The 27,689-nt window shown below is 39.6% G+C and overlaps 1 protein-coding gene and 2 long non-coding RNA genes across 5 annotated transcripts in view; 1 reads left to right on the top strand and 2 right to left on the bottom strand.

Annotated features, from left to right (window-relative positions):
- The window catches only part of PCSK5 (proprotein convertase subtilisin/kexin type 5), a 449,210-nt gene that overhangs the window by 226,904 nt on the left and 194,617 nt on the right, over positions 1 to 27,689 (top strand). For all 3 annotated transcript variants that reach the window (XM_026001533.2, XM_072762655.1, XM_026001535.2), the window contains exon 10: positions 9,708 to 9,811. In XM_026001533.2, coding sequence (XP_025857318.2) covers positions 9,708 to 9,811 — 104 coding nt within the window. The remainder of the gene's footprint in view (positions 1 to 9,707; positions 9,812 to 27,689) is intronic.
- On the bottom strand, positions 6,700 to 9,825 carry LOC140599515 (uncharacterized). Its single transcript, XR_012002386.1, has 4 exons — positions 9,693 to 9,825; positions 7,949 to 8,014; positions 7,630 to 7,734; positions 6,700 to 6,833 (listed from the first exon to the last, which is right to left on the bottom strand). It is a non-coding gene; the product is annotated as an uncharacterized lncRNA (long non-coding RNA).
- Positions 16,899 to 26,877, bottom strand: LOC140599514 (uncharacterized). The gene is made up of 2 exons (XR_012002385.1): positions 26,687 to 26,877; positions 16,899 to 26,001 (listed from the first exon to the last, which is right to left on the bottom strand). It is a non-coding gene; the product is annotated as an uncharacterized lncRNA (long non-coding RNA).

The following is a 27,689-nucleotide window of genomic DNA, read 5'->3' on the forward strand; positions in this document are numbered from 1 at the left end:
TTATTTTTCCTGTCCCTGTACTTCCCTCTTTCTTTTTTTAAGATTTTATTTATTTATTCATGAGAGACATAGAGAGGCAGACACAGTCAGAGGGAGAAGCAGGCTTCCCGCAAGGAGCCCGATGTGGGACTCAATCCCAGGACCCTGGGATCACCACCTGAGCCAAAGGCAGATGCTCAACCACTGAGCCACCCAGGTGCCCCCTGTACTTCTAAGTACCTTTTACTTTTTTTCTTTTTCCTTCCCTTCTTCCTTCCTATGTTCCTATTTTTTTCCTTTTTTTTTTTTATTACTCTCAATGAGAAATTCTAGCTTTAGAAAGGGTGTTAGCTGTCCCTGCTCTGCTTAACATCCAAGCACAGACCTATTCAAATTTGCCCTTGAAGGATTAGATGATAAACAAAACCCTTTGGTCAGTTATCAGATCCTGGCAGAGATCAGTTCCAAAGTGAGGAGTGCCAGGTAAGGAGAAGTTGTTTGTTTGTTTTTAAGATTTTATTTCTTTACTCATAAGAGCCACACAGAGGCAGAGACACAGGCAGAGGGAGAAGCAGGCTCCCCATAGGGAGCTCAATGTGGGACCCCGGGATTATGACCTGAGCTGAAGGCAGACACTTAACCATTGAGCCACCTAGGCATCCCTCTTGGTCTTTTTTTATTAATTAATTAAGTAAGTAAGTAAGTATTTATTTATTTTTGAGAGAGAAATAGCATGACCTAGGGGAGGAGCAGAGGGAGTGAGAGGCAGACTCCCTGCTGAGTGGGGAGCCTGATATCCAGGGACTCCATCCCAAGACCCCAAGATCATGACGTGAGCCAAAGGCAGATACTTAACCGACTGAGCCACCCAGGTTCCCCTCTCTGTCTTTTCTTAAATGGCTACTACAGCTCCAGCATCACGTCCACATTCAAGTAAAAGAAGGAAGGAAAGAGTGAAGGAAAATTGGGGAAATGCCTGTGTCAGGAAAGCAAAGGCTTTCTCAGAAAAGCCCAGTAGACTCCCACTTACGTTTTATTACTCAGAATTCCATCTCATGTGCACCCCTCCCTGCCGGGGCATCTGGGGGACATGACTTTGGTATCTCACATGTAGACTAAGAAAGGCAGTAAAAAAGAAAGGTAGAATTTACCCCCTAATTCCTGCCATAATTTCTAGGAATTGAAACTCTAAAAATAGAGATAGAACACATAGCAGAGTTAATGCTCGGGCTGCCTTGAAAATAAAAAAAAAGAGTACATGTCTAGTAGAGAATCATGTATAAACTTTCTTAGGCCAGGAGTATCTTTGGTCTTTAATTCAGGGGATAGATGGGGAAGCAGGCTTAACTTTTGGGGGGTCTTTCATCACTACTTCCTCCCTCTACTTTCCTTTAAATGACAAGCCAGCTTTGTTTTCTTAATGTAAAGTACAGAAATGTTAAACATTCTTTTGCTTATTCCAGTCACATCAGCCATAAGGTTATTTGAAATATTCTGTACAAAATACAGAATTTTTGTTCTAGATTTTTGTTAACCTTTCCCGCAATGGGTATGTACAGTGCATAAGGCTTTTTAAAAATATTTTTTAAAGATTTTATTTATTTATTCATGAGAGACAAGAAAGAGGCAGAGACATAGGCAGAGAGAGAAGCAGGCTCCCTGCGGGGAAGCTGATGTAGGACTCAATCCCCGGACTCCAGGATCACGTCCTGGGCCAAAGGCAGACACTCAACACTGAGCATCCCTAAAAATATTTTTTTGTTACCATTGACATCTAGTAATTAGACTGCTAGGAGTTGACATAATAAACCAGGAGTTTCTAAAATAGAATAACATTTACTTAAAATTCTAGAATCCAAAATGCATACTGATTTTCACTGAACTTTAAAAGGCAGGTGAACACTGAAAAATCCCTGTTTAAAAATATACTTCTTGATAAGCAGGTAGAAAAGCATCACTTTAATTCTTTGTATTCAGCAGGGGAAAAAAATGAGAGAAAATGCTGTAACTTAGAATAATAGTAATAACAGAGATGCAGCCAAGTATTTTTGTTGCCTGTCCAAGGGTTCAACTGCTGGCTTTTGAGGTGAGAACTTTGCAAATCCCTAACCTCTAGTAGAAAAGTTTCAAAAACACTGCAGTCTAGCAGTTCACTTGAGCAAATAAGTACATACAGTCTTCATCCTAACATTTGGTACCATATGGCACTCCGAGGTCCACAAAAAGAACATTCCACCACCTTCTACATCACTCAGTGGCCAACTGTCAAGATGTTCCCACGAGTAGAGAGAGAGGATTTGTTACAATCACAGTGGGTCCAGGCACTTGTTTCCCTAACCGGTCAGCTTGACGCCTGCACCATTGGCTCGTTAAAACCAGATCCTTTGACAGATAGTGGCATTATTATTTCCCGAGCACAAACACACTGATGTGTCAAAAATGCTAGTTTGCTTATTTGTTACAGGACCATACCATCGACATTTAGGAATAGAAAAAAAAAAAACATCTTAATTAAATGGAGAACCATCAAAAGCTAGCAGAAACTCAATGCTAGCAGAAACTCAAGAGTGGTCCTTCTGAATTTTTTCGGGATGGTAGGTTGTGCGTCCTAATAAATCACGATGGCTGTTGTCTTTGGGAGTCTGTGCCAGGCACTCTGTATGCATCACCTTGGGTTCTTGCAACCACCCTGCAGACTGTGTGGTACCACCTCTGCTGTCAGCTGAAAGAACTGAGTCCCTGAGAGGTTCAGAAAATTGTCTGGCATCATAGAAGCATCAGATAGCAGGTGATGATTTAGCCCAAGTCTTCCTGATGGCAAAGCACAGTTCTATCATTCTCATGTGACTCTGAGCAGTGTTTATTATTATTTTTAAGAGGCAATTTAAATGAGAAATAAAAATAACGCGGATGGCAGTGTGTTCCTGCAGGACGATGTCGGTGCACTTAGAACTGCGTACGTCTTTGGGCTGCGTCTGTCCTCCTGCTTCCTTCCCAGACTTGGGTTTCTTGCAGCCTGACTGGGATAAGCTTGTGGGGTGGGGGTGGGGGGGAGTTCTCATCCTGTCACTTACTGTCTACTTCAAGAGATTTCAAAGATTGAGGATGAAAATGAAAGTCAGACTTGGATTCCAGGTCTCAGAGTACATGAAGAGAGAGACCTTTAGATTGGCCAGAATTTATAGCCTCGGGGTAATACTGTTGGAGGGAATTGCATCCATAGGGAGAAGTGGCACTGAGTTCCATTATTGTGAATTGATTTCCATGCATGTGATCTCAAGTTAGTGTACCTTTGTGTGACCATCCATCGCATTGTATCCCCTAAAGGTTTATGCTGCACGTATTTCAAGGAAATGATGACTGGGCTTACAGACACAATGCCATTTGTTTGTAAAGCCGCAGAAAACTTAATTGATGTGTTTTAGGTGTCATGGCAAATCATGCAGGTGAGCCAAGAAGTACAAAGGAAAGAAGACACTTCAGTATAAATGGCAGAGTTTTTCTTTGTAAATTAGGGTCTGTCTTCCCTGAAGTGTGTTCAGAGACCAAGTTTCTGTACCTTTGACTTTATACTCCCTTCATGTAATGAGTGAATGGTGTATACAAGAGAGTATAATGAAAAGTTGACTTGGGTGGTCCTGAACCAATCTTCTCTTTTCTTTTATCTTTTCTAGTTCCATTCAGGTATGGACAGATCATAAGTAGATGTCCAGGGGATACCAGAACAAGTCACATTACCAAATCTGGGGGTATTATTAACTCTGTTTTCTGTCGGTACACTCAATTTGAGGCCTGGAACTTTTGAATTAATGTAGAGCACAAGGTACCACACAACAAAACAACAACCAAACACACTCTCATTAGCAATTTATACCCTGTTTACCGTGGGACATCTGATGATCCTTTCAGCGGCTTCATTCCCTGACCAAAGAAGATGGGTTTCCTTTGTCGGATGGTCGGAATTTTATTCTTGAGTTGTCACAGACACGCACGGGGTACAGTCAGAATACTCTTTTTACCAATCTCAGAAGGCTTTAAACACCTTCTCTCTCATCTTTGTTATCCCAGCTGACAATGAATCTTTCTTCTTAATTGCTGATTTATTTAGCATCTGTACAATGACTTTAATTTTCTGGCTACTTGTTCCCTTTTCTATTTTACACAGTCATAAAGATCATAAAACGAGACTGGTTTTGTCTCAGATTTTTTGTGGAATATTTAGTCAGTTGAGTGCTTGTTGATTGGTCGTGCAGTTTCCCCATAGGACTGCTCCTTGAAATTGCTCATCATTGCATTAGATAGAATCACTCTTGTATGTAAAGAAGATTGGCACGTTCAGGAAACAGTTTTCATTATCTGGATTTGCTATTGCTGCTCATGTTGAGAAGTTTTCTGTACCAAGATGTGTAGATGTTGTCCCTTTAATCAGTTTCCTCTTAACTGCCTGTGATGCTAGATCCATTTGGGGATTTAGCGGGGAGGATTACTTCCTGTTTCTTCTTAATAAATGCAGGTGAGTCAGTCACTCAGGTTTCAGAATTGGTCCCTGTTTTTTAAGGACTGCCAAGTACCAGTTGATTTTGAACGGTTCACATATGTGCAGAACTAGCTGAGAAAACTCAGCCTTGTGTGACCATCCATTGCATTGTATCCCCTAAGGGTTTATGCAGCACGTATTTCAAGGAAATAATGACTGGGCTTACAGACACAATGCCATTTGTTTGTAAAGCCACAGAAAACTTAATTGATGTGTTTTAGGTGCCATGACAAATCATGCAGGTGAGCCAAGAGGTACAAAGGAAACCAAAAGACGACACATATAGAACTCCCCAGAAAATCATGTATGTTTTATTGCCTTGAAATCTCTCTCGGGGAGAGAGTTTGTTGTTTTGCTTTTGAATTTAAATGCTAGCAGTTGAGCTTAGAAGCTCAACAGGAAGCACTACACAAAATGTCTTTCTTGGGATACGTCCTATTTCTAAACCTATTGTTGGGGCCATGAAATACTTTGAACTGCTCAGAACAAAAATGGAATACGAACACCAGGTAGTGATTGTGTCATTAATTATCCTGGTTTTTTGCTGCTGGAAATGAGACGTGTTTGAGATGGGGTTCAGATGAGCTCCCCTCATTGGAGAAGTGTTAACCCAACCAGACTACAAACAACATCAGAGCATGAACATGTCAAGCAAGGTGGCAAGTTCATAACCATAATGCTAAATAATCTAATGTTATGATCTACAGTATAAGCATATGATACTCTCTTATAAAAATAAGATGATATTTCCTAGTTCAATAGCTTTCCATTTATCTTTGATAGAGTGTGCCAAAGTTAAGCTTTCAGAACCTAAACCCCAAATTAAGACTTGAGAATCGTCTGAATTCTGTGGCAAACAAAACTCAGCCAACTGAGTTAAAAGACACAGTACAGGTACAAAAATGGTGTGACTATGAGGACATGACATGCCACACTTGGCTTCCTGATCCAGTTGTCAAAGAACTACCTGGTAAACCACTATATATGTGTTCATTCCACTTTTGTGGGTCCATCTGGAAATGGTGTTAAATAGTGAGTGATAGCATAGGATCTTCAGTCAGCCAGGTGTTGCTGGTTTGAATTATAACTCTACCACTAACTACCTGTGTACTCGAGTTACCGTGTGTAACTCAATCTGCTTATCCTCTGTGGAATGGGAATAAAAATATTACCTGTGTTCATATAATGGATTTGTTTTTGTTTTTTTAAGGATTTATTTTATTTTATTTTATTTTATTTTATTTTATTTTATTTTATTTTATTTTATTTTATTTTATTTATTCTTGAGAGAGAGAGAGAATGAGCATGAGCCAGGGCGGGGGTCGCGGGGGTGGGCAGAGGGAGAAGCAGGCTCTCTACCAAGCAGGCAGCTGGATGCAGGGCTCCATCCCAGGACCCTGGGATCATGACCCGAGCTGACGGCAGACATTTAACCAACTGAGCCACCCAGGTGCCCCTCCTGTGATGTTTAAGATTGCACAGTATATATAATGCATGTACAACATGCAATATCTGGCCCTGACCAAGTGCTCATTTAATGTTGGTTATTAATTTGAAGTCCCTAAAGGATGCAAAACTTCCTAACAGGAAAAGATGACACATATAGAACTCCTCAGAAAATCATGTATGTTTTATTGCCTTGAAAGCTCATAGCTAGCTAGCCACATTTAGCAGGGATTTATAAATGTTACCCTTTTAGTATACATTGTTGTTTAAAGGTAACTGTTGGGGTGGCTGGGTGGCTCAGCAGTTTAGCGCCTGCCTTTGGCCTGGGACGTGATCCTGGAGTCCCAGGATCAAGTCCCACATCAGGCTCCCTGCATGGAGCCTGCTTCTCCCTCTGCCTGTGTCTCTGCCTCTCTCTTTCTGTGTGTCTCTCATGAATAAATAAATAAAATCTTAAAAAAAAAAATAAAGATAATTGTCAATAATTCCAGGCAGAAACCTAAGGGGTATGTGGCCTAAATCCTTGTGGCTTTTCATGGGCTCAGTGGTCTCCAGGCTCAGAATTGAGAGAAATTACTCTTTTCCCAAAGGTCAGTTATGCTTGTGGCCTCTTGATTGTTGTTTGCCCCCAAAGATCTCTGCGCTGTCTTCTGTTCTTGGAGGTGAGAGGGGTCTTGATATTCAGAAGCCAGTGGAATGTGGCTCCAGGGTAATCGGCAGAAGGGGGTAGGTAGGCTGTAGGGGTTCCTACTTCACCACTGTGGCCTGCAAAGTTCCCAGCACAGGGATCATATAGTCTTCTCTTTGCTTTCACTCTGTATATGACATACTAGAAGTTTCATAGTCTGACTTCTTAACTTTTGCAGCATCCCTGACAGCATAAATACAAATAGGTCATACAATGTGAATCAGACTCCCCCAGCAATACAAGCCCTCTCAGAATACTAGCAGATTAACCTATGGCTATTTCCTGAGCTAATCATTAGTTACCCTCCCACAGGTAGAAACACCACTGATTGCAAAATCCCTTGGTTTCCCATGTTAACTTCCTCACTTTGTTTTGGTGAAATTCAGGAAATTTTGAAATTAAATGATTTCTGAAATTGTGCATTATCAAATGTCAGAGGAAAATTACCTGAACACCTCCTCCTTTCCATGCATAGTTTCAATTTCCTGAAGCTAATTTCATCCTTCTAATTACAAGTACTCCAAGAAGAACTAGTTTTTACAACCCGGCATGAGAGCAAGTAACTCCTGTTCTTCAGGCTGACTTGCATGCAGGAGGCTTCCTGAATCTGCCTGAATACAGCTGCTTAAGGCATGATATAAATGTTCCCTGTTCTGTTGTCATCGTCGTCATCATCATCATCATCACCACCACCACCACTATTATATTTTTAGTGCTAAGGGTCAGTAGGGAAATGGTCTCTCAATGGTCAGAACTTGATGTTTCTGAAAGAATCTTGCCCTGGTGATAGGTACCATAGGAAACTTGCTTCATTTCTTTGTTTTTTTTTTTTTTCCATGAAGAGTAATATTTAAAATGTGAATGTTCTAGCTGTGTGTTAAATGTTATTTTAAACTCACTAGGTTAACTTAGACATATGTATCAAATCCAAGTATACTTTCAGGTGTCTTGCTGTTTGCTTGTGAAAAAAAAAAATTACATGCATGTCCATTTGAGAGGATCCTGCTGTACCATATGTCAAGAGGCTGGAAAATCTTGCCAGGCTGAGCTTTTTTGTTGTTGCTTTTGCCTCTCACCCAAATAACTGCATGGAGAAAGAGAAAGGAAATTAGCGTTCGTTACACCTCAGGCAGATCAGGAAAAGCATCTTATGGTCACCCTAGCGTTCAGAATTATCCTTTGACGCTTTTCCTAATTTTTCTGACCATGGTGTGACAAGTCTACTGAATTATTGTGTGGATTCAATATCCACCAACAAAGGGCCAAATCATGCTATTTGTTTTAGAAATAAAACTTACCTACCTCCTGGGCCCCATCACGCAATCTCCTTCTCTATCTCCAGAGTTTCATGCGTTATCAGGTTCCTAACAAAGTGTTGTGAAAAACAAAACAGAAATAACTGTTTTCCTTCTTCTTATATTTTTAAAATGCATGAAGTTGGGTTTTAATTTCCTTAGTATAAGTTATTGTGTGAATGCAACCTTACAAAATAGTCTACATCCAATCTTGTCCCCCCTGAAAACTTTGGAAATGGCAGTACTGTCTCTTTTATTTTTAATCTGAGGGCTTAGCAAAAAGGTGTCAAAACTCTATAGTACGTTTCTCTCCCTGTCTCCTTCATATTCAAGCCACCAAATGGGAGCTGTGGCTCAAAACCTAGCAGACTATTGTACTCTCTACCACTTCTTGATAGCTTATTTTGCACCAGGAGCTGGGTTAAGGACTTGACATCACTTTGATTCAATCAGTACAATGGAGTAAAGTAGATGTTAGCATCCACATGCTAAATGGGGAACCTGAAACCCTGAGAAGCCAATTTCACAAAAGTAGGAAATGAAAAGGCCAGAATCTGCTCACTGGGCCCTCTCTGTCAGGGAGGCTACTCTCAAAAACATGTATGAGGCGAGTGTAATGGGAAAACATAGTATAAATATGCAGCTCCATTATTGAAAATTAGCTATGATTAAGATACCAAGTTTTCCCTCTGCCTGGGAGATGCCAACCTCCATATATGTGCGTATGAGGGGCCACAGGAGCTACCACATGCTCTTGTCACAGCTCAAGGAAGGTAGCAAATCATCGTTCCCCTCCCCTCGATGTTCTGAACCAGCCTTGGCAAATATCCTTCTAAAAGGAAGGTGAAAGACAAGAAACAGAGTAACTATCCAAGCTGCATGATAACTGCCATATTTCCTAATTAAGTAAAAGGTTGTCACACCTGACATTCAAGACTGAAATGAAGAGGTTTCTATTAGAATTCTGTGCGTGCTTTGAGTCAAATGCCTTCCGGTATATACATACTCTTTGAAAGAGAACAAAAGTCCGTGCACATGGATTTGTTTTCTGTATGTTTATGAATCGTATTGCAGTTCTCCAAAGAAAGGAACTTCTACTCAATATCTTTGTGCTCTTCAGTGCTAACAGTCATAAGACATAGGTATCCAGTAATTTAATATAGTAACTACTTATTGCAGACTAAGGGTACTCCCCTGGCCGTGTCTTGGAGCCCAGCTTTGGGCCCTGTCCCGAATTCTCTTTCTGTGAGAACACTGACACTGGGGACTCAGTTCAGCTGAGGCTTTTTCCATATCCCATACATATACGCAGAATGCTGAGTTCTCTGTTAAATGAAAATCAGTTGGCTGCTATACAGCTGGACAAGAAAGTTCCAGAAGACTTCAGTTGTGACTTGAGCTTATCGTAATTTTCAGATGCTGATGCCTGCTTTTACACAAAGGATGACCAGGCCAGATTTGGGAGCCATTTTGTTGAGGAAACTGGAAATCCTCACCCTTGTAAAAACAGCTAACTAATGCCACATTATTTCCTAAATTTAAGGTTACATTTTCTGCCTCCCTCAGATTGACGTCACTTCTCCACGTTGAGAAAGAACCAGAGCGGCATTTGGCATTTGTTCACCCCAAACCCAAATCACTGACCCTTTGTTTTTAGTACTTTGCCATTTTGCTTTTGCTTTTTTAATTTGCTTGTGACTCTCTGCTTCCCCCATCTTTTTTTTTTTTTTGGTACAATGATTCTTACCTTGTCTTTCCCCAGTCCGTTTCTGACCTGGAGAGACGTGCAGCATGTTATTGTCAGGACTTCCCGTGCAGGACATTTGAACGCTAATGACTGGAAAACCAATGCTGCTGGTTTTAAGGGTGAGAACTTCTTTCATATTCTGTCACAGGCAAAATATTTTTATTTTTCCCCCATTTTAAATGGAGAGCAGGAAGTAGAACCCCTCAAAAGAAACCTAAAGTCGTGTGCTGACACACAAAGAGCTTGCTCTTTTAGTAAATAAAAGGCAGACTGATTTTTTTTAAATTCAAGCAACACATAAAAGGCAGATTTCCTTGGCTTCCCACATCATAGGTCAATTTCTTAAAAGACAACCAACTTCCAAGTATAGTCGACCTATGGGGCTTCTAATTAGTGTGTTATTGCTGTCATTGGTTATCTGAGTGGTGTTTGTAACAATGTATGTAAAACTTTCTCATCTTCTATAGTGATGACATCCATTTCAATAATAACTCGTATATTTTGTTCACTGTCAGTTTCTAGGCCATGCTTTCTCTACATTTTGTTTTTTTTTCAAACTTCCACAAACAGCTAACTCTAAGACATTACATAAATTAAAAGTTCTTATGAAGCTTTATAACATAGAGTATACAATTATGCACAATATATCCTAAGTGCTCTTTTTCCCATGGCTGAGGATTATAGTTCCCTCAAACTGTCTTACTAATGGTGGCCATTTTGTTTGTCATCATCCATAACATACAGTATAATAAAAAAATAATTTTATAAAGCAGATGCCCTAAATTTTAATCCTTTAAATAGCCAAAATTACTCTCGGTCGTATCTGCAGACTTTAAGTTTATTCTCAAATAATGTTGGTACCATTATATATCCCTATGGGTAAAAAAAAGTAATGCAATAGGGAATGTCTACTTAAAAATTGAGGTACTGGTCCTCAGATCCTTAGTAACATGTTGAATAATCCTGGGCAAGTCATTTAATTATTCTAGGCCCTACCTTCTCCAACTTGAACATTTTAGAAACTGAATAATATTATCTACGTGCAATTTCTTAAATATGATTTTAATATGTCTTTAGTGAATTATCCCATGTATGCAAATATCCATACGTAAAATGTAATTTAAAAATTATTTGCAATTATAGTCTCATGCTTAGCCAAACCTATAAATATACCAGATAACCAGTGCCATATAAAATATTTCTTTGGTTAGCATCTTCAATGAAGGCTTCACTCTATTTTTAGAAAAAGAGTCTCTCTCTGCTTTTGAGTAGTATCAGACACCTCTCCATATTCGTAAATTATGTAATACAGCAGTGTTCGATGAGCTTTTAATCTAAAGAGTCATAAATACTTGTTGAGATCACATTGTCTGAAGCCCAAATCAAGACACTCAACCTCAAAATAGCAATTGTTATGCGCAGCATCCAAAATATGTGAAATTTCAGTTGTAAAAAATCCAAGATGTACTTTGCCATAGATGTGCTTCAGTCTGATTAGCCTCTGCACCCTCCCAGCTCTTACGATCTAAATCCACGAGGCTGGGATGTAGATCTGGGGAAGGGGAAGAAGGGACCAAAACATAACCTTGGCTGGTTCAGGGCTGCAGTGAACTTTTTAGCAGAAGGTTCACAGACTAAGTACATTGACCTCCATGAAGCTGGGGAATCAACTTTAACCCAAATAAAAGTCTTAGTTTTACTGATTCCTTTTTGGCAAGTTAAAAAGAGCAAATGGTTCTAATAAAAAAAAATAAAAATAAAAATAAAAAAATGTAGCTCTTTTGAAAACCTCTGTTGGTTTTGGAGAGGGGGAAACAGAGGATTTAGACTAACTCTCCAGATCCAACCCTGAGTCTGAAGGGGGCTATACAGCACTCTGGCAAGGAGGAAAGAGAGTTTTACTATTGCACGTGGCATTATTTAGTATAATATTTCACTCTTCTCTTAGATTGCTGCCAAGAGTAACAATTAAAGTTCGCTTTTTCATAGATGAATTACCCTGAATGGTCTGGACTCCCAGTGGAATTGTTTTGTAATTTTGTTGATGGCAAGCCCCATATTTCATCTAAACATGGTCATAATAAGAATAATTTTTTAAAGACCTATATTCTTCCCTACCCTAAGCATTACCATCCCCTCCCTAGTGTCCTGCAAATAAAAGTGATTAAGGCAGAGGCTCGCAGGAGAAGCCACGTGCTTTGGGGAAGGAGAGGATGCAGGTCACTGGGATTGAACAGAGATGGGTGACTTTTTATGAAATAAGAACTGAACAAACAAAAAAAATAGCTAATTTTTGGAAGGGCTTTGTGCAATGAGAGCTCAGCGAGAGCTCATATTTTAAATTAGGTCAGCCAGCTTTTGCAGGCCTCCCTTAACAAGAACACATGGCCAAACATTTTTCCTTAGACAGGAGAAGACAGAAGTTGCCTGCAAACAGGAGCATGTGGCCATGGCCTCTCTCCCTCTTCTATGCAACTTAGTCCTGACACTGCATGAGGTGTGTGCCTGAAATGAATCTGAGAGCATCTCTGCTTCCCTGGGCTTGCTCTTGTGCCCTAATGTTGAGCAATTTAACTTGTTTAAAGTGTTTAGGAAAAAAAACCAAAAACCTGAGAATAGTTTCACAGATGGCTTGGTAGGTGCTCTTCCGCATTGGGGATGTCAATATCAACAAAAGAATTTCCTTTTCATGAGGTAAAGCAGAAGCAGCAAGGGTAGCAACCAATTCAGTATTGGGATCTTGTCATCGAGAGACTTTATAGTCATCACTGATCGTGTCCCAGAAGCCAACACCCTAAAGAACAATTTCTCACCAGACCATGCCAAGTCCTTACATTTCTGCATGCAGTGCCCTTGCATTTCTTCAGGCATACCCATATGCAGTACCTCCCAGGCAGAGAGTAGAACCAGATGATCTAGCAGCTAGACTGATGTGGGCTTCTCCACGAGGCCGACTCGATGCATTCTAATCCACATGTGTTATGGACCTGGAAAATGCAAGAGATTCCCTCCAGCAGCAGCTGCTGGCTTCCTATTGACTGGCACAGGCAGGCTCTCATTCAGACAAGGAGGTTGGCCTTGGAAAACCAAAGAATGTGGCGCTCTGCTGACTCATCTGTGTGTTTCTGAGAGTAGGATTACCCTCGAGTTGCATACTGATGAGCTGGGTGCACAGAGTTTTCTCCTCCTTTTTCTGTGTTCTCATTATAGGAACATGCAATAAACAATCAGATAGTACAATTAGCTCACAGTGAAGGGAGCCCCCAAACTGGAAGCTGCTCATCAATATTTTTATGCTAATGGCATCTTAATTTTTAACAATTTTAACTGAACTAAGATGATATTCTCTTGCTACTTTGTAAATAACAATATAGTTGAAAGGTCTTTTGCAGAAGATTCATTTTTCAAGGTAAACATTATTTGTTGTTCATTGTGTAAATAATTTTGGCAAAATTTCATAAGCCTTTTAACTTTAAACTTCCTCCAAAGATAGTTGCCTTAAAAATAAATGGAATAAATACCATGCACTTATTAAAGAATCTCCTTGAGGTTATTCATGAGGGTAGGAAAGTATGTGTATGAGGCCAGATGAACAGATGTGATATTTGCCACTAAAGAACTGAAATCCGAATTCCCGGATTTTGCTACCCATCAGCATTTGCAATGCCGGGAGATGACTTTGGCATTAAATCGTTTATGTGGGTTTTCCAATGTTATTTCCTTCTCCTTTGATGCCTTCCCTTCCGTCTTATGAAAAGTCTTCTCTGTTTTTTTTCTTTTCTATGCTTTTTAATCCCCCCCTCCATGCTTCTTAAGATGGACAAATCAGCTGTAGAAGCAAGGGCTTTTTGCCATTTGGGTGGTTTTCTTCAACAGAATTTAATTTATGCAGTCTCTTCATTTATTTATTTACAAACACTTCCTGAGCACCTTCAGCATGCCAGCCCAACGCATGTTGAAGTGCACCCAGAAGGGAAAGCAAAAGGAAATGGGGGGGCATGGCATTGCCTAATCTGATCTGGCCACAGTATGATTTACATACAGAAACAGAATTTTACACTGCACTTTTCTTCCCTTCTGTCAAGCCCAAACGATCTGCCAGGTCATGTTTATAAAACATGTCAATGCAAACCTCCCTGGTCATCTAAAATGCAGCCTAACCTCAGCAGGAAAAGGCATCTGAGGAAGTGACCATCTATTGTGACGAGTCACAGATATTTTGACCAGTTCTGTTTGTGCATAGAGGATCCATGAACCAACTCAGCCATGCTGAGGACTTTCATTGTGCATTCTTCTAGATTCCATGGCTCTTATCATGTCCAGAAGCACTGAGCTCTTTGTGATGATTCCCCTCCATTCTACTGTTTCCATCTGTGGAACCTGCAAATCCACCACACCTATCCCCTCAGTGGCCTGGGCTGTGCTCTGCAGACTGACCCTCCTCCTCCCAAACCCCTGCCCCCCACCCCAGGAGTTCTTACCTCTGGTTTGCTGGCGGAAGCAGTTACAAGTGCAATTGAATGCATGCAACATCGGTGCTCTAGCTTTTTTCAAAGTGTCTGTATTTGGATGATATGACTGTATACAGTTAAACTCTCTTAAATTTAGGAACAGGAATAGACATCAGATAATAAATTAGGACCTTCTGTCATCTTTACTAGGCGAAAGAATGAAAAAAATGTCATTGAAAATCAAAAATGACAACTAAGTGAGCGAGGTTACCACGCCTTCCATTTCACTGCCCTCCCAGACTATGTAAGTCTCTCTTTTTCTACCAGCATGTTGCTGAAACCTACCCATCCCCACTGACTCTTTCTTTGACCACCACTAAACTACTAGATTTTTTTTTAATTTCTAACTGATTTCCCACCATGGGAAAACAATTGACAGTCTAACATGACTTCTTAGCCTCCAAGGCCCTAACTTTTAATAACCTTTATTACCTTTAATTGCCATCATTTTATTTCCACTGGTAGGGCTGGTAATTTTAAGATGTTCCAATATATTTTTAATACCTACCTGTCTTGCTTTCAGTTTGTAACACTTATTAAAAAGAATTAGAAGTGCTGAAACCATTAAGCATGCCATGTGTTGAATTGAAACTAAAGGTTTTGAAATGTATTCTTTTTTTTTTGAGTGTATGAAGTGATATCTGATGTATTACCGTTTGAAAGGGTAAAGCTATATTTTATGTTATTATTTCACTGCACAAATAATAGTTCATCTTTGCCACTTAGCATGCTGATGTGATGTTGGTAGCGTTGATTAAAGCTACATAATTGGTAATCTGCACATCATGTTTTTGAAGAAAGGTCAAAGTGAAATGTTATTCACCTGGTCAGTGTCGGGGGTAGTATTAGAATCAGTTGCTTGATTCCAGGCCCCGTCCTATCCATAGAAATAAGTCATTGAGTTCTTCTCTTTCAATGCAAAGAAAAAGGGAAGTAAATATATTTGATTCTATTGAATAAAATGTGCCTATTGGAAATGCTACCTGATTTTCTTTTAAGATTCCATGTTTTATACTACTGTACTCTTTGAACTCAATTTCATTTAATATGTATTAACATAAAACCTTTCCTTTTGCTATTTACTGACCATTGAATACATGGACTTCTTTTCTTGCTCATTTACAAAAAAAGATGTGAATCACATAATTTATGGATTTTATCTTTATCCATTTGTCTGGTGGATGATTTATCTAAATATCTACCTGAGAACAGTACTATAGAACCCCTGACAGCAAACAGCTTGATCACTGCTTAATCTAGAGTCCTGTATCCAGAATATCTGCTTGTCCTATAAGAAAGAATGTTCCATTCATACTTCCTAAATATGAGAGGTTTAAAAATGCCTTCTACCAATGAAAAATGTTGTTTCCTCCATGTTGATCTTTGACTGAATGGTAGCATTAGGTTTGTTAGACTTTGGGGGTGTTTTGTTCAGTTGTGTTTTGCCTTTTCATCCCTAAGTGTTTAAGTTTTAAATGTATGTTGTTTCACACTTAAAATCCATCTTCAAAATGGAATTAAAATGATAGTTGCTCTAAGTGACTGTTATCTCTATACCAGATATAAGTAGTTAATGAAAGGAATTATGTGTGGAGTAGTTTTGTGGCTTTGCCACAATCTTAAGAACATTTAAATCTAGTAGACAGTCTGTTATTGATATTTTCTGTGGCCTTTGAGGAAGCCAATTAAAGTTTTTGTATCTTGTTTTTTAGAATGTGGGTAACTCATACCAAACATAATGAGAAGGCTGAGTTGAATGAAAATGCTTTGAAAATGGAAAATACCAAACATAAAAAGAGTCTTTTTAAAAAATGGTCTTAAATGTATATTTTTATGTCACAGCTTCCTGCTCCTTGAAGTGAGGATAAAAATATGGAACTATGTTGTGAATTAGAATGCTATTTGGAGTTGAAATTTATTAATCTTGAGTAGGGTGAGAAAAAACATATACTAAGGGCTTTGTAATAAAATCGTCACTAATACATCATAATCACATATCAATATGACTATAGTATAATCATATATCAAACACAGCTATACTTAAATTCTTTTCTGCAATTTACTTTTAATGTTTAAATGTCACTATGGCTTCAACCTACTAAACATTAACAGGTGTAATTAATTGCTTCAACATAGGAACTAGTGATAGAAATCTGAACTGATTATAACTATAATGTCCTACTGACTCTTGAGTCATTAAAATACAGTACGCAAGCTGTGAGCATAAAATATTTTTAACAATATGCAGAAGCCTGTAGACTTCAGAGAGAGTTGATGTCTCTCTTTGTGTAATCACTTGATGAAAATCAATTTCACTAATTCTAATGAGGCTGGAGTTCCCCAGGTATTTTTAAAAGTCTTACTTTCAGCATATGAGTTTGTCTATTACCGGTAGCAAATCTTGGTATTTTGTGGTTACAACTGATATTTTAGGCAAAGATAAAAATCATCAAGTCCTAAACCTGGTGATTACAGAGGGTAATCAACCAGGGGCAATGCCATTTTCAGGGCAAAAGTGCATTGTGACTAAAAAGTAATGAAATGGATTTCTGTGAAGCTCTAATAATTGGATTCTGAATTCAGTTACAAAATAAGATACCCTAAAAGGCTTTAAGCCAAGACTGCCTTATCAGAATACATATACACATACATACAGACACAATCTCTTACAAAAGCTTTTAAAATTCAACAGTCATTTTCTTTTTGAGCGTTTTGTGTTTATTTAAAACAAAACAAAACAAAAAACTCAACAGAGTGCCTCAGAACCTGGGCTCTGAAGTCAAACAGTCTGGGATTGATTCTTAGCTGTATTATATAGACAAATAAATAGTATATCCAGTAATCTGTATACATTCTTAATCCACATGACTGGAGTAAGTTTATATATGATAAAGAAAAAAAAGCACCATTGTAAGTGTACGAATGTATACACCCATGTAACTATCACTGCAGTCAAGGATAGAACATTTCCATCACCCCAGAAAGGTCTTTTGTGCTCTTGTCATCCCCAACACCACCAGTCCCGCCACTGCCAATCCTAGCCAATGCAATTAGTATACTTCTGTAGCTATGGATTATATTGTCTTTTGTAGACTTTTGTATAAGTAGAATTTTTTAGGAGTGGCTTCTTCCTCTCCATGTAATATTTTTGAAGTCCTTCTAAATCATTAGGTCTATTAGGAATTCATTACTTTTTATTGCTAAGTGATATTCCACCATGGGAATATACCACTGTGTATTGACTCATTCACTTTTTCATGGATGACTTTGTTGTTTATGGTCCAGGGTTGTGAGTTAAACTGGTATGAGTATTCATGTACGAGTCTGGGTGTGGGCAGACACAGCTTTGTAAACAGTAGACAGTCAGAAAAAGACTAACCAGACCCGAAGAGCAATGAGCAAGCTAAATGGCTAACCACGTGTGTAGAGCATCAGACAAGTCAGGCAACTCAGATAAAGATTTGGTCAGGGAATGGGTAGGAGGCCATCATAGCTGGCATAGGTGGCAAAGGAAAGGCTGAGAAAAGCAGTATTATATACAGAATTTGGCAACATTCTTCATTCATAGTATGCACACGAGTGAAACTGTCACCTGCATATCATGCATCATTCTCACTTTTAATATCTAATAAAGTTAATATTCTTGGTTAAGATTTTTGTACAATCAAAATTGAGCATATATGTGCATGAATGTGCATAGAGCTGTGGGTAGCTTAGAGATGAAACTAGCTCCCCTATCGCTTTCAGTTAATAGACTCACTACTTTATATTCACCTATTTCTTGTAACACCTCCATTCTCGCCTTTTTAGTATAATTTGAGTTATTGTTTTCATTTGTCAGTGATTTTAGTTGATGATTCTGATTAAAGGGTTAACTTCCTTATTTGTGCACTCCGTTTTTCCCTAAGACTACTTGGATTTCAATAAATGGGCTCAAAAGTATTGAGAAAAAGCATAATCTGCTGATCGTTAATGGGTTATACTACTGCTACATATGTAAACTTGATCAGAAGCATAAATAACTAGAAGAGGGTGGAAGATGTTGGAGAATTTGGGTTACCCCTGGGAACTGAAGCTGGTCTGAAATAGGTTCTAGGATGGCTACTCAGTTTACCCAGATGTCCCTTAATTTTGTTTATTTGCATTTCTCGGATGATTGGGGATTAAAACTGTATGAAACTGCCATGGGGAAAGCAACAGTCAGAGAGAAGGAAAAGGACCCGGTGTGTAGAAAGGGCATCATTTGAAAGATGCTTTGGAGCTACTGCAGTAGTTTGAGAAAGTAAGCTGGTAATAGTAATGACTTTTGAGCAAATTGATTCTAGATGCCTATCTGATGTCAGAAAGAGTTTATTTCTGAAACTGATGGTGTGAATCCATTGCTCCTATGATATGTCCTACAAAATGACATGTAGGTAAGAGACAGACTTGCTAAAATGGATGTGAATTCTTCTATGGTGATCATTTTATATTATCTTAGTATGCAATTGTATATTCCTGACCTTAGAGGCTGTGACATTCAGTGAAATTTCTGATCATCTCTTGCCTTCCTTCCGAATGAGGAGTGTTCTAGAGTTAAGATATATAATCATCTTTGCTAAATTCTTTTTCTTTTTTTAAAGAAGAGAAAAAATTCTTTTTGAAATGACTCTTTAATAAACCCAGGGCAAAAGGTGTGGCGACAAGATTGCTCCTTGAAAAATGTCAGGCCAGAAATTGTGCTTTGAGAAGGCTTTACACATTCTCTTTGATCAAAGTCTTTTCACTGGTCATTCTCATTCACCATGACCTTCAGAAAGCCACTTAACTTCGGATATATGAATTATTTTTCACATGCAATTATAGTCTGTATTTGCCATGTAGCTTTGCAGAAATTTAAACAAAGCAAGCAACATAAAATCTGGGCTAGCCTCTTGAGTTGCTCTTAGATGGGTGCAGCTTGTGTGACAGAAGCATTGACAGTTTATAAATGACTTTTTCTCTTCCTTAAAGTTTACATTAATTTTTTTTCTTTGCCGCGAAGCAAACTTAGAATTGTCTATGATCCTAGGAAACTGCATTGCTTATTTGCACCCACCAGAGGCTACCACTATATGCTTTCTTAATGTACTGTGCAAGATGGTTTTGTCTGGAAATCATTTGCTTCTTTTCATGTTGTATCCTCAGAAGTATCCTCAGAACTAAGGCAGAAGATATGTGTTTAGCTTTGTTCTAGAATTTGATATTGTGCATCTCAGAATTCCCTGCTGAGTTCCAGCCACATTTGGCTAAGGAATCAGAGCAGATAGCTAAAAATGCAAGAAATATCTAAGATTGTGTGATGGGACTGCCATCGTTGGTTGCACAGGTTATTAACTGTGCTAGAGGGCCACAGTGAGGGGTTGGGTGGGAGATTGAAATCCAGCCTGTGATCCACTCTCCTAGCCATGTGCCCCGGAGTGGGACAAGCCCCCCCACCCCCCACCCTCAGAGAAAGAGGTACCTTTCTCTAGTCCACGGAGATCCCACATGGGCAGCCCTGTTGCACAAAATTCTGCTGTAATTTCTCTCAGGATTGTCAAAGGTATGAATATCTTTTCAAAGATACCTACCCAGAGATAGTTTTGTTCATTTTAACCTTCACCTGTTGCTTCAACCTTGACATTCACAAAGCCTTCGTTAGCAAACTAGCTCAGTGTTACTAGAGTCAAATAGAGTCTTCCAGTGTCTGGGATGATTTCATCACAGCTCTCGAGACAGAGTTCGAAGTAAAATCTTAGAATTTTAAGTGAGTGTGAGTGCCAAGTCCAAATCTATTATTCTTTTCACAGTCTTTTTACATTCTCTCATTTTTTGCGACCAACAATGATTGATGCCTCATGAATTCAAATGTATAATCATTTGGGGCCAGTAGAAGATTTATATTTGGGGTGAAGAGTCCTTTTGAATATTGACATGCACGGGCTGCCTGAGCACAGACATAAAGCAGTGATGAGGCTTTATTCGAAGCTTCTGCGATTATCATCAAGCTGTCATGTGAAGGTACTCCCCATCTTTTCTACCACCTGTGGAATAGAGCTTTCAATGCAAAAGGAGCAGTGTGGCTGAGGTGCACGGGAGAAATTCTGATTGGAATTTGTACATGCACATCAGCTTGGACTCTGACCTCAGTATTCCCAGCAGAGACAGCAGCACCAACTCTGTCCCCACTCAGGGGCAGGGTCGGGGGGGCTCATACTTGGTGTCACCACACTGAGTTAACGGTAAATGGCAGCCTCAGCCATGAAAACTGATTCAGGATCGATAAAGGAGCCCGAATGAATAAGAGGAAAAAAGGGCCTTCTGATGAATCTTTTTAAATTACGGTTTTATTTAGTAAAGATGGTAGAGCCCATCCTTCTTTTTTTCTCTCTCTGGAGAGATCTTGGTGCCAACACCTGCAATATAAACCAGATCTAAAGTCTCAGAAGGAGATCCTGAAAATGAATCCTGCTCTAGTTCTATGCAGAACTTCCTAAGGCCACTGCATCCAGCAAGGTATGGTTACACGCCAGGCGGTTGCTTTGTAGAATCCATCTGGATACATCTTCTATGAAATAAATAGATCCAGACTTTTTTTTTCCTTAAAATCTCAATTTAAACTCTTTACACATGTTCACATCTTGCTAGCCTTAGGCATTTCAAAGCAATTAAACTTCTATCACACATCCTGATAATGGCTTCAACAGGCTTCGTTTTATGGTATTATACCAGAAGACACAGTACACCCTAAAGTTTCCAGAGTCATCTTTGAAAGAGCCAGAGAAGAAGGGTGTTGTGATCGCTGCTGGATGTTAACAAATGCAAAGTTGTTCTTTGCCACTCAATGTCGTTCTTCCACCCACACATGCCTCGTTAGCTCTAATTTTAAAGAAATGGTCTAGGCTTGAATATAAAATATTTTTTCGTGAGAATAATATCTTCACACTCAGAGAAAATCCCTGATAGAAATGACTGAGGAAGGTCACCCTCAGCAAGAACAGGGAAAACGGTTATGGGCCAGATGTTAACTTTCCTTCCAAAACCCCACATACATCTTTTTCTGCACAGGATATTTTAATGAGCCTTGAAGAAGCAAGCAGTTTTCATGCAGCTGATTTGCAAAAGGCAAAGAGAATAAAACTGCCGCCGTGTTCGCTTGTGGTTTATAAACTTTTGAAATGTGTCCACTCCCCTTACCATCTCGTTATCCTGAGGACGATGCTTGATTTGAGAAATTAATTGCCAGAAATACTGGGTGTCTTATAGACAACAGTGATCGATGGATGCATGCATGATGCAAAGAGATTCTGAACACTTGGGATTGAGTCCGTGTGACTTTGGGCAAGTTCCTTTAATGTTTATGAGGCTTATTTTTTCAGCTGTAAAATCTGAATAATACTATCTTGCCAATAGGACTGTTGTAAAGATTTCATTAGCTAATACATAATAAAATGCATATGTAAGATATTATTTTTACCTTCCATATAAAATTTCTTCTGGGCGTCTTATTTGGGGAAACATGTTTGATACATTAAATGTACTCCAACTATAGAGACAGTAAGATTAGATAAAATAGATAGATTTAAATGCATTAAATAGAACCTTTAGAGCATTTACTATTTTCAACATTGCAATTCAGCTTGATTTTGTATCTCATCTCAGTCAAACCTGGATTCTGGCCTAGGAATGAATAGACTTTAACTCCTTGAGTAACGTGCATCCAAAGAAGAAACTATCTAGAACAACCTGTGCTCGATGAGTCAGGGATATGTATAGGTTAATTAGGAATGATTCTCTTCTGAAAATATCTCTATAAGGGAAGCAAAAATTGTGTGATGATCCCCATGAAAAGACATTAGCAGGGTATATTGTACAGCCAATTTTGATTTCTTATGCTACTGGCATAAGGGAAGGGTCTTTAAGAATCCACCTCCAAAGACCCAGACCCCATGTTGAAGATGCCAGCCTAATTAACCAGGCTTTATTAACTGGGGTTGCAGGAGAGATGCCAGCCCTGATACTCTCAAGAAGCGGCTCTCATGAGGGGGTCCCTGGACCAACATCAGTATTACCTGGGACCTTGTTAGAAATGCAAATTCTGGGCCTTAATTTCTTCATTGTTTTTTTTTTTATCATATTTAAGTAGAGTTGGCACACAATGTTGCATTATTTTCAGGTGGACAGCATAGTGATTCAGCTTCTCTATACATTATATTGTGCTCACCACAAGTGCACCTGTCACCATACACGATTACAGTGTCACTGATCGTGTTCCCTGTGCTGTGCCCTTTGTTACTGTGACTTATTCGTCCCATCACTGGGAGCCCATACTGCCCACTCCTCTTCATGTATGTGCCCATCTCTCCACCCCCCTTCTCTAGCAATCATGTTCTCTGTATTTATAGGTCTGATTCCACTTGTTTGTTCATATATTTGTTTTTTTAGATTCCACATATGAGTGAAATCGTATGGTGTTTGTCTTTTTAAGCCTGATTACTTCACTTAGCATCAAACTATCCATGTTGTCAAATGGCAAGATCTCAGCCTTTTTATGGCTGTGTAATACTCCGGAGTGTGCACGCATCTGTGTGTGTATATGTGTGTGCACGTGCGTATATGTACCACATCTTCCTTATCTAAACATCTATCTGTGGACACTTGGGTTCCTTCTATCATTTCATAATTGTAAATAATGCTGCAGTAAAATTAACATATGGGTGCATATATTTTTTCAAAATAGTATTTTTTCCTTTTTTGGATCATACACAGTGGTGGAATTACTAGATCATGTGGTATTTCTATTTTTTAAATTTTTTAGAAGCCTCCATACTATTTTCCACAGCAGCTGCACCATTTTTTCTGTCCTGCCAGTAGTACACAAGGGTTCCTTTTTCTCTACATCCTTGCCAACACTTGTTGTTTCTTGTGTTTTTTTATTTTAGCCAATCTGACAGGTATAAGGTGATCTCATTGTGGATTTTGTTTTGCAATTTCCTGATGATGAGTGATGTTAAGCTTCTTTCCATGTGTCCTCTTGGCCATCTGCATGTCTTCTTTGGAAAAGAATTTTCTATTCAGGTCTTTTGTTCATTTTTGAATTGGATAGTGTGGCATTTTTTGGTGTTGAGTTGTAGAAGTTCTTTATATTGGACCTTACTTTAAAACCACTAATCAGTGGGACCAAGCAGCCTGTGCTTGTATAAGTCCTCTGGGTGATTCTAATGCTCACGCAAGTCCAGGAACCACCGACCCAAGTCCTCCGCCACATGTAGTGAATTACCTTCTTTTCTGTGCCTTTAAGTGGTGCTAATCAAGCACTAGCCTTAGAAAAAGTGAAAACCTAAAGTCTCAAGTCATTTCTTTTTCCTTCGTTTGAGCGGGGAATCCCAAGTTTGAAAGGTACCCTCAAAACATCTCATCCCTCAAAAAATAATTTGATTAAAATTAAAATTAAAAAACAACAACATAAAAACCATCTTATCCCTTGTCAGTCACTTGGCCCTTTGCACTGAGCTGCACTCATTCTCCTGTCAACCGGACCATAACTCTCTTTTCAAACTTTGTATCCCGCCCCCGCCCCTGCCATCTTGGAAGGAGAAAACATTTTCCATCTCCTACTGCCTTAGGTAGGTCCTCCCTTCTACAACTAAAAATTCCCAGCAAGTAGTCTGAATTAGCTGCTTCCGTTTGCTTACTGTTGAGCCCCTCTGTAATTCTCTGCAATCTTGTTTCCACTTTCCACCTTTGAAGTGAAATTACTCTGAGATTTTCAGCCATCTCTTGCTTGCCAAATAAGAAGCCTCTTGTTTTTGTGTATGATCTCCTGCTTTTGATCTACCCACTCCAGATCTCTTTCCTTGCCTTTTGTGATGCAAAGATAAAGCCCTCCCTCTCTGACACTAGTGATCCCTTCCTTTACCTTAGCCATTTCCCTAAGGTCTGTTGCTTGAAGAATTCTAGAGGGAGCTTGCACACTCCTCGCCCTCTCCCCACACCCTCCCTCTCACCGCCTCTTGATTCCTCAGCTTTTCCCCCCACGTCTCTGCCTTCCTTTCAGTTATGAGTAGCACCTTCTTATTAGTGATACTCAGTTCCATGTCATCAATGTTGGCTTCATCCGTTACCAATCTAGAATCTCTGCTCAGGGCTCCCCCTATGTCATTGTGAACTCAAAACTCCTGGAACAGGATCTGTCAGTCATCTTTTTTACTAAATAGCTTCTCCCTAAAATATACCTCTGTCATCAGGGGCTACTCTTCTCTACATCATCCTGTTCACCATCTGCCCTCTCTATCTCCTCAGTCTCCCATGATGTATGAGTTGTGAAATTTCATTGCACCCTCCTTAGCTGACCTTTTGTTTCATTCACCATGTCCATAACCCAGTTTATGATCCCTCATGCCTGCAGTGTAGAAATAACCAGTTCCCTACTTGCTTGCTTCCTTTCCTTTCATATGCTGTATCCCAATGCCAGATCCCTCCTTCTAGAATATCAGTTAAATTATGTCATTTCCTTGATCATTGGCTACTCACTGCCTGGGGTAGAAATCCACCCAAGGGATTCCAGGGCCACACAGCTTTCCTGAGGAAGCCACCACTCCAAATATCCTGCTTTCATTGCTTTGCCCCAGATAAACATCCATGAATCTAAATCTTTTAAGAAGCAACTCGAGTCTTTTTCTTCTAAGAGAATACATGGTCCTCATTAATGGCCTATTTTTCTGAGAGTTTTTCTGAAAGTACAGGAATATTATTTATTGGTCTCCCAAGCTTAAAAATTATTTGAGCTTTATGTAAATGAAAAGGAATGATCATGAGAAGCCTTACACAGTACTTGAAACCTAGAAGAAGTATTAACTTTCTTCCCAATGAGATGGTGACATTCCCATTGCAAGGAATAACTTTAATTTAGTGGTTAAATGTGAAAACGCATTCACTGGGAATAAACATCAACCAGAATTTCTGTTTCTTCCTTCTCTGAGAATTTAAGGACAAAGCAAACGTAAGGGAAAATTAAATGAAGAGTTACCTAAAAATAATATGTAAGTGTCACAAATAAGAATTTTGGCTGCTGGTTCACTCAAGATCCCAGGCTAGTAATTATTTGCTCAAGTTACATGCCAAGAAGATCTAGGCTGGTGAGCTGATAAATGGTCAGTCTAATCTTCAATTAGCTGTTACCCAAAGTCCCTTGTAGTACGTTTTAGATCTTATTTTTAACTCTGTCCAAACAATCTTAGTTTCCTAAAAACAAGCACAGTTGTGATCTGCATAGACCCTGGGATGTATGACTAGCTCCCCAAGCTGCTAAAATGTTTTTCTACCTTCATTCAAGAAATACTAGTCAATTACCTTAAGCAAATTACTTGCTTATTATAATCATGTTAGAATATGGTTTCTTAGAATAGAAAGAGACCCCTGAGAGAAGGCTGGCATATCTTCCTATCTTAACTCCTTAAATTGAAAAAAAAATGCATATATTTTTACATATGCATGTAGAATATAATACATCGTGTAATATATGCCCGTATGTAATGAAATACATTGCACATGGAGAAGCGCTCACCAGTGTTTTCCTAAGCTCTTCTTATTTCGTCTGGGTAATGATGAGCCTGTCAGACTCCCTGCAGCTGCTGACCAAACCCATCCCAAGGGGAGCTTTGAAGTGCAGACCCCGCAGACAGCCAGGTAGCAGTGTCTGGAAACTTTCCACATGCAAGACCTCAGTATGGCTGGTGACGGCTGGCATGTTCGGATCTGGCTGGAGTTGCTGGGAGCGCCAGAGATTTTAGGAAGAGCTAGGGAAAAATAAAAACAAACCATGCAGAATAAGGCAGGTGTCGGCTCTGTTTTCCTGCCCTAGGGGAGTCTGCATTCTGCACCAGGAGACAGAAATCATGGTAACTGTTGCTCTGACTTGCTAAGAAGCTTATGTGCCTTTCACACTGAAACCTAAAAGGGTACGTAAGGAAGAGATTGATGTCAGAGAAACGGATTAAGAAAAGGGAAGAAATGGGTGATTCTGGAAGCATCCTCCTTCCATCTGTCCGAGATATTTAAGTGTAGAAATGCTAACATAGGAGGACAGAAGAGCATTACTTTCCAATTTTTCATCCTTAGGAATCTTACATTTTATGTTTTCCTATTTAACTATTTATTTTTGCTTGACAAGGGCCGTACTGATTCAGCGGGCAACCTAAGGCAAGTGTCACAGGCCCTCTCCTGTTTCACCACCTCCTCCTCGTCCTCGCATTTGGCTTGGTTTGATTAACTGGTTCAGGAGGCACAGGGTCCCTGGTGGGAGCAGTCATTTCAGAGCAGGTGGTTTAGTGCCGTGAGGATCAAAGAACCCAAAGGTACAGGCCTCTGACAGCTGCAGGACCTCTTTGATCTTGAGTTGGAGTCTCTACCCACACAGATCAAGCAGTACCCCCTCAAGAAAGGAATTTGCGTAACTACCTTTTAGTCTGGTGGTTTACTTACAGGTAGATGAGAATAGCAACAGCTTGATTGATGGCAGAGGACACCCCACAATCGTGGTTGGCTCGCAGTTCCACGGCAGTCTGCTCTCACCCCCTTATTTCCTGCCATGTTTACCACTAATGCCCATCCCCTGCTGACCGCTCACCCCACACACCACCCACTCCAGGGCTGCTGGTTTCCTCCTCGCCCCAGTAAACCACACACAGACCTGGTGATTATTTAACCAGGAGGCTGCATCCTGGCCCCTGGAATGTTCTCCTGGTCTCTCCGCCTCGTTGAAAACTTTAAAACTTGTCACGCACCAAAGCACAATCCAAATACCACCCTTCCCTCTTGGGTCATCTCACCTGGCTCCAAATTTCAGCTCAGCATTTCTAATAATCAAATAATGGAGCCTAATTTATCAACCACGTTTCCTATGTTGGTGATTATGTGCATTGTAACAAATACAGGTATAAGTCCAAGCTGCTGTATATCCTGTAGTCACTCAATTATTGGTATTAAAAGATGCAAGTGCTCAAAAACGTAAAAAACAAACTTTTTTAACCAATCAAGTCCTTTATTATATCCTTCAGAGTCTCATGAACTTTCCATTCGGTGTAATATTAAAAAGAAAAAAGAAAGAAAGAAAAAACTTTAAAACAGCTGGCTCCAGGGGTACCTGGGTGGCTCAGATGGTTAAGCATCTGCCTTCCACTCAGGTCATGATCCCAGGGTCCTAGGATAGAGTCCCACATCGAGCTCCTTGCTCAGTGGGGAATCTGCTTCTCTCTGTCCCCTGCTAGTGAACTAACTCTGTCTCTCTGTCTCTCTCTCTCTCTCTCTTTCTGTCAAAATAAAGTTAAAATCTTAAAAAAAAAAAAAATAGCTGTCTCCAGTAAGGATATTCAACTAAAAAGACATAAAAGCATCCCAAATTTCCCTTGGTTATAGCTTCCTGTGCTTGGGAACTTTATTTTTTTTTTTCCTGCTGAGCTTCCTAGCTTTTCTCTAGAACCGTTCA

Source organism: Vulpes vulpes, chromosome 1 (genome assembly GCF_048418805.1).
Source record: "Vulpes vulpes isolate BD-2025 chromosome 1, VulVul3, whole genome shotgun sequence".
In the NCBI taxonomy this organism is placed as follows: Eukaryota; Metazoa; Chordata; class Mammalia; order Carnivora; family Canidae; genus Vulpes; species Vulpes vulpes.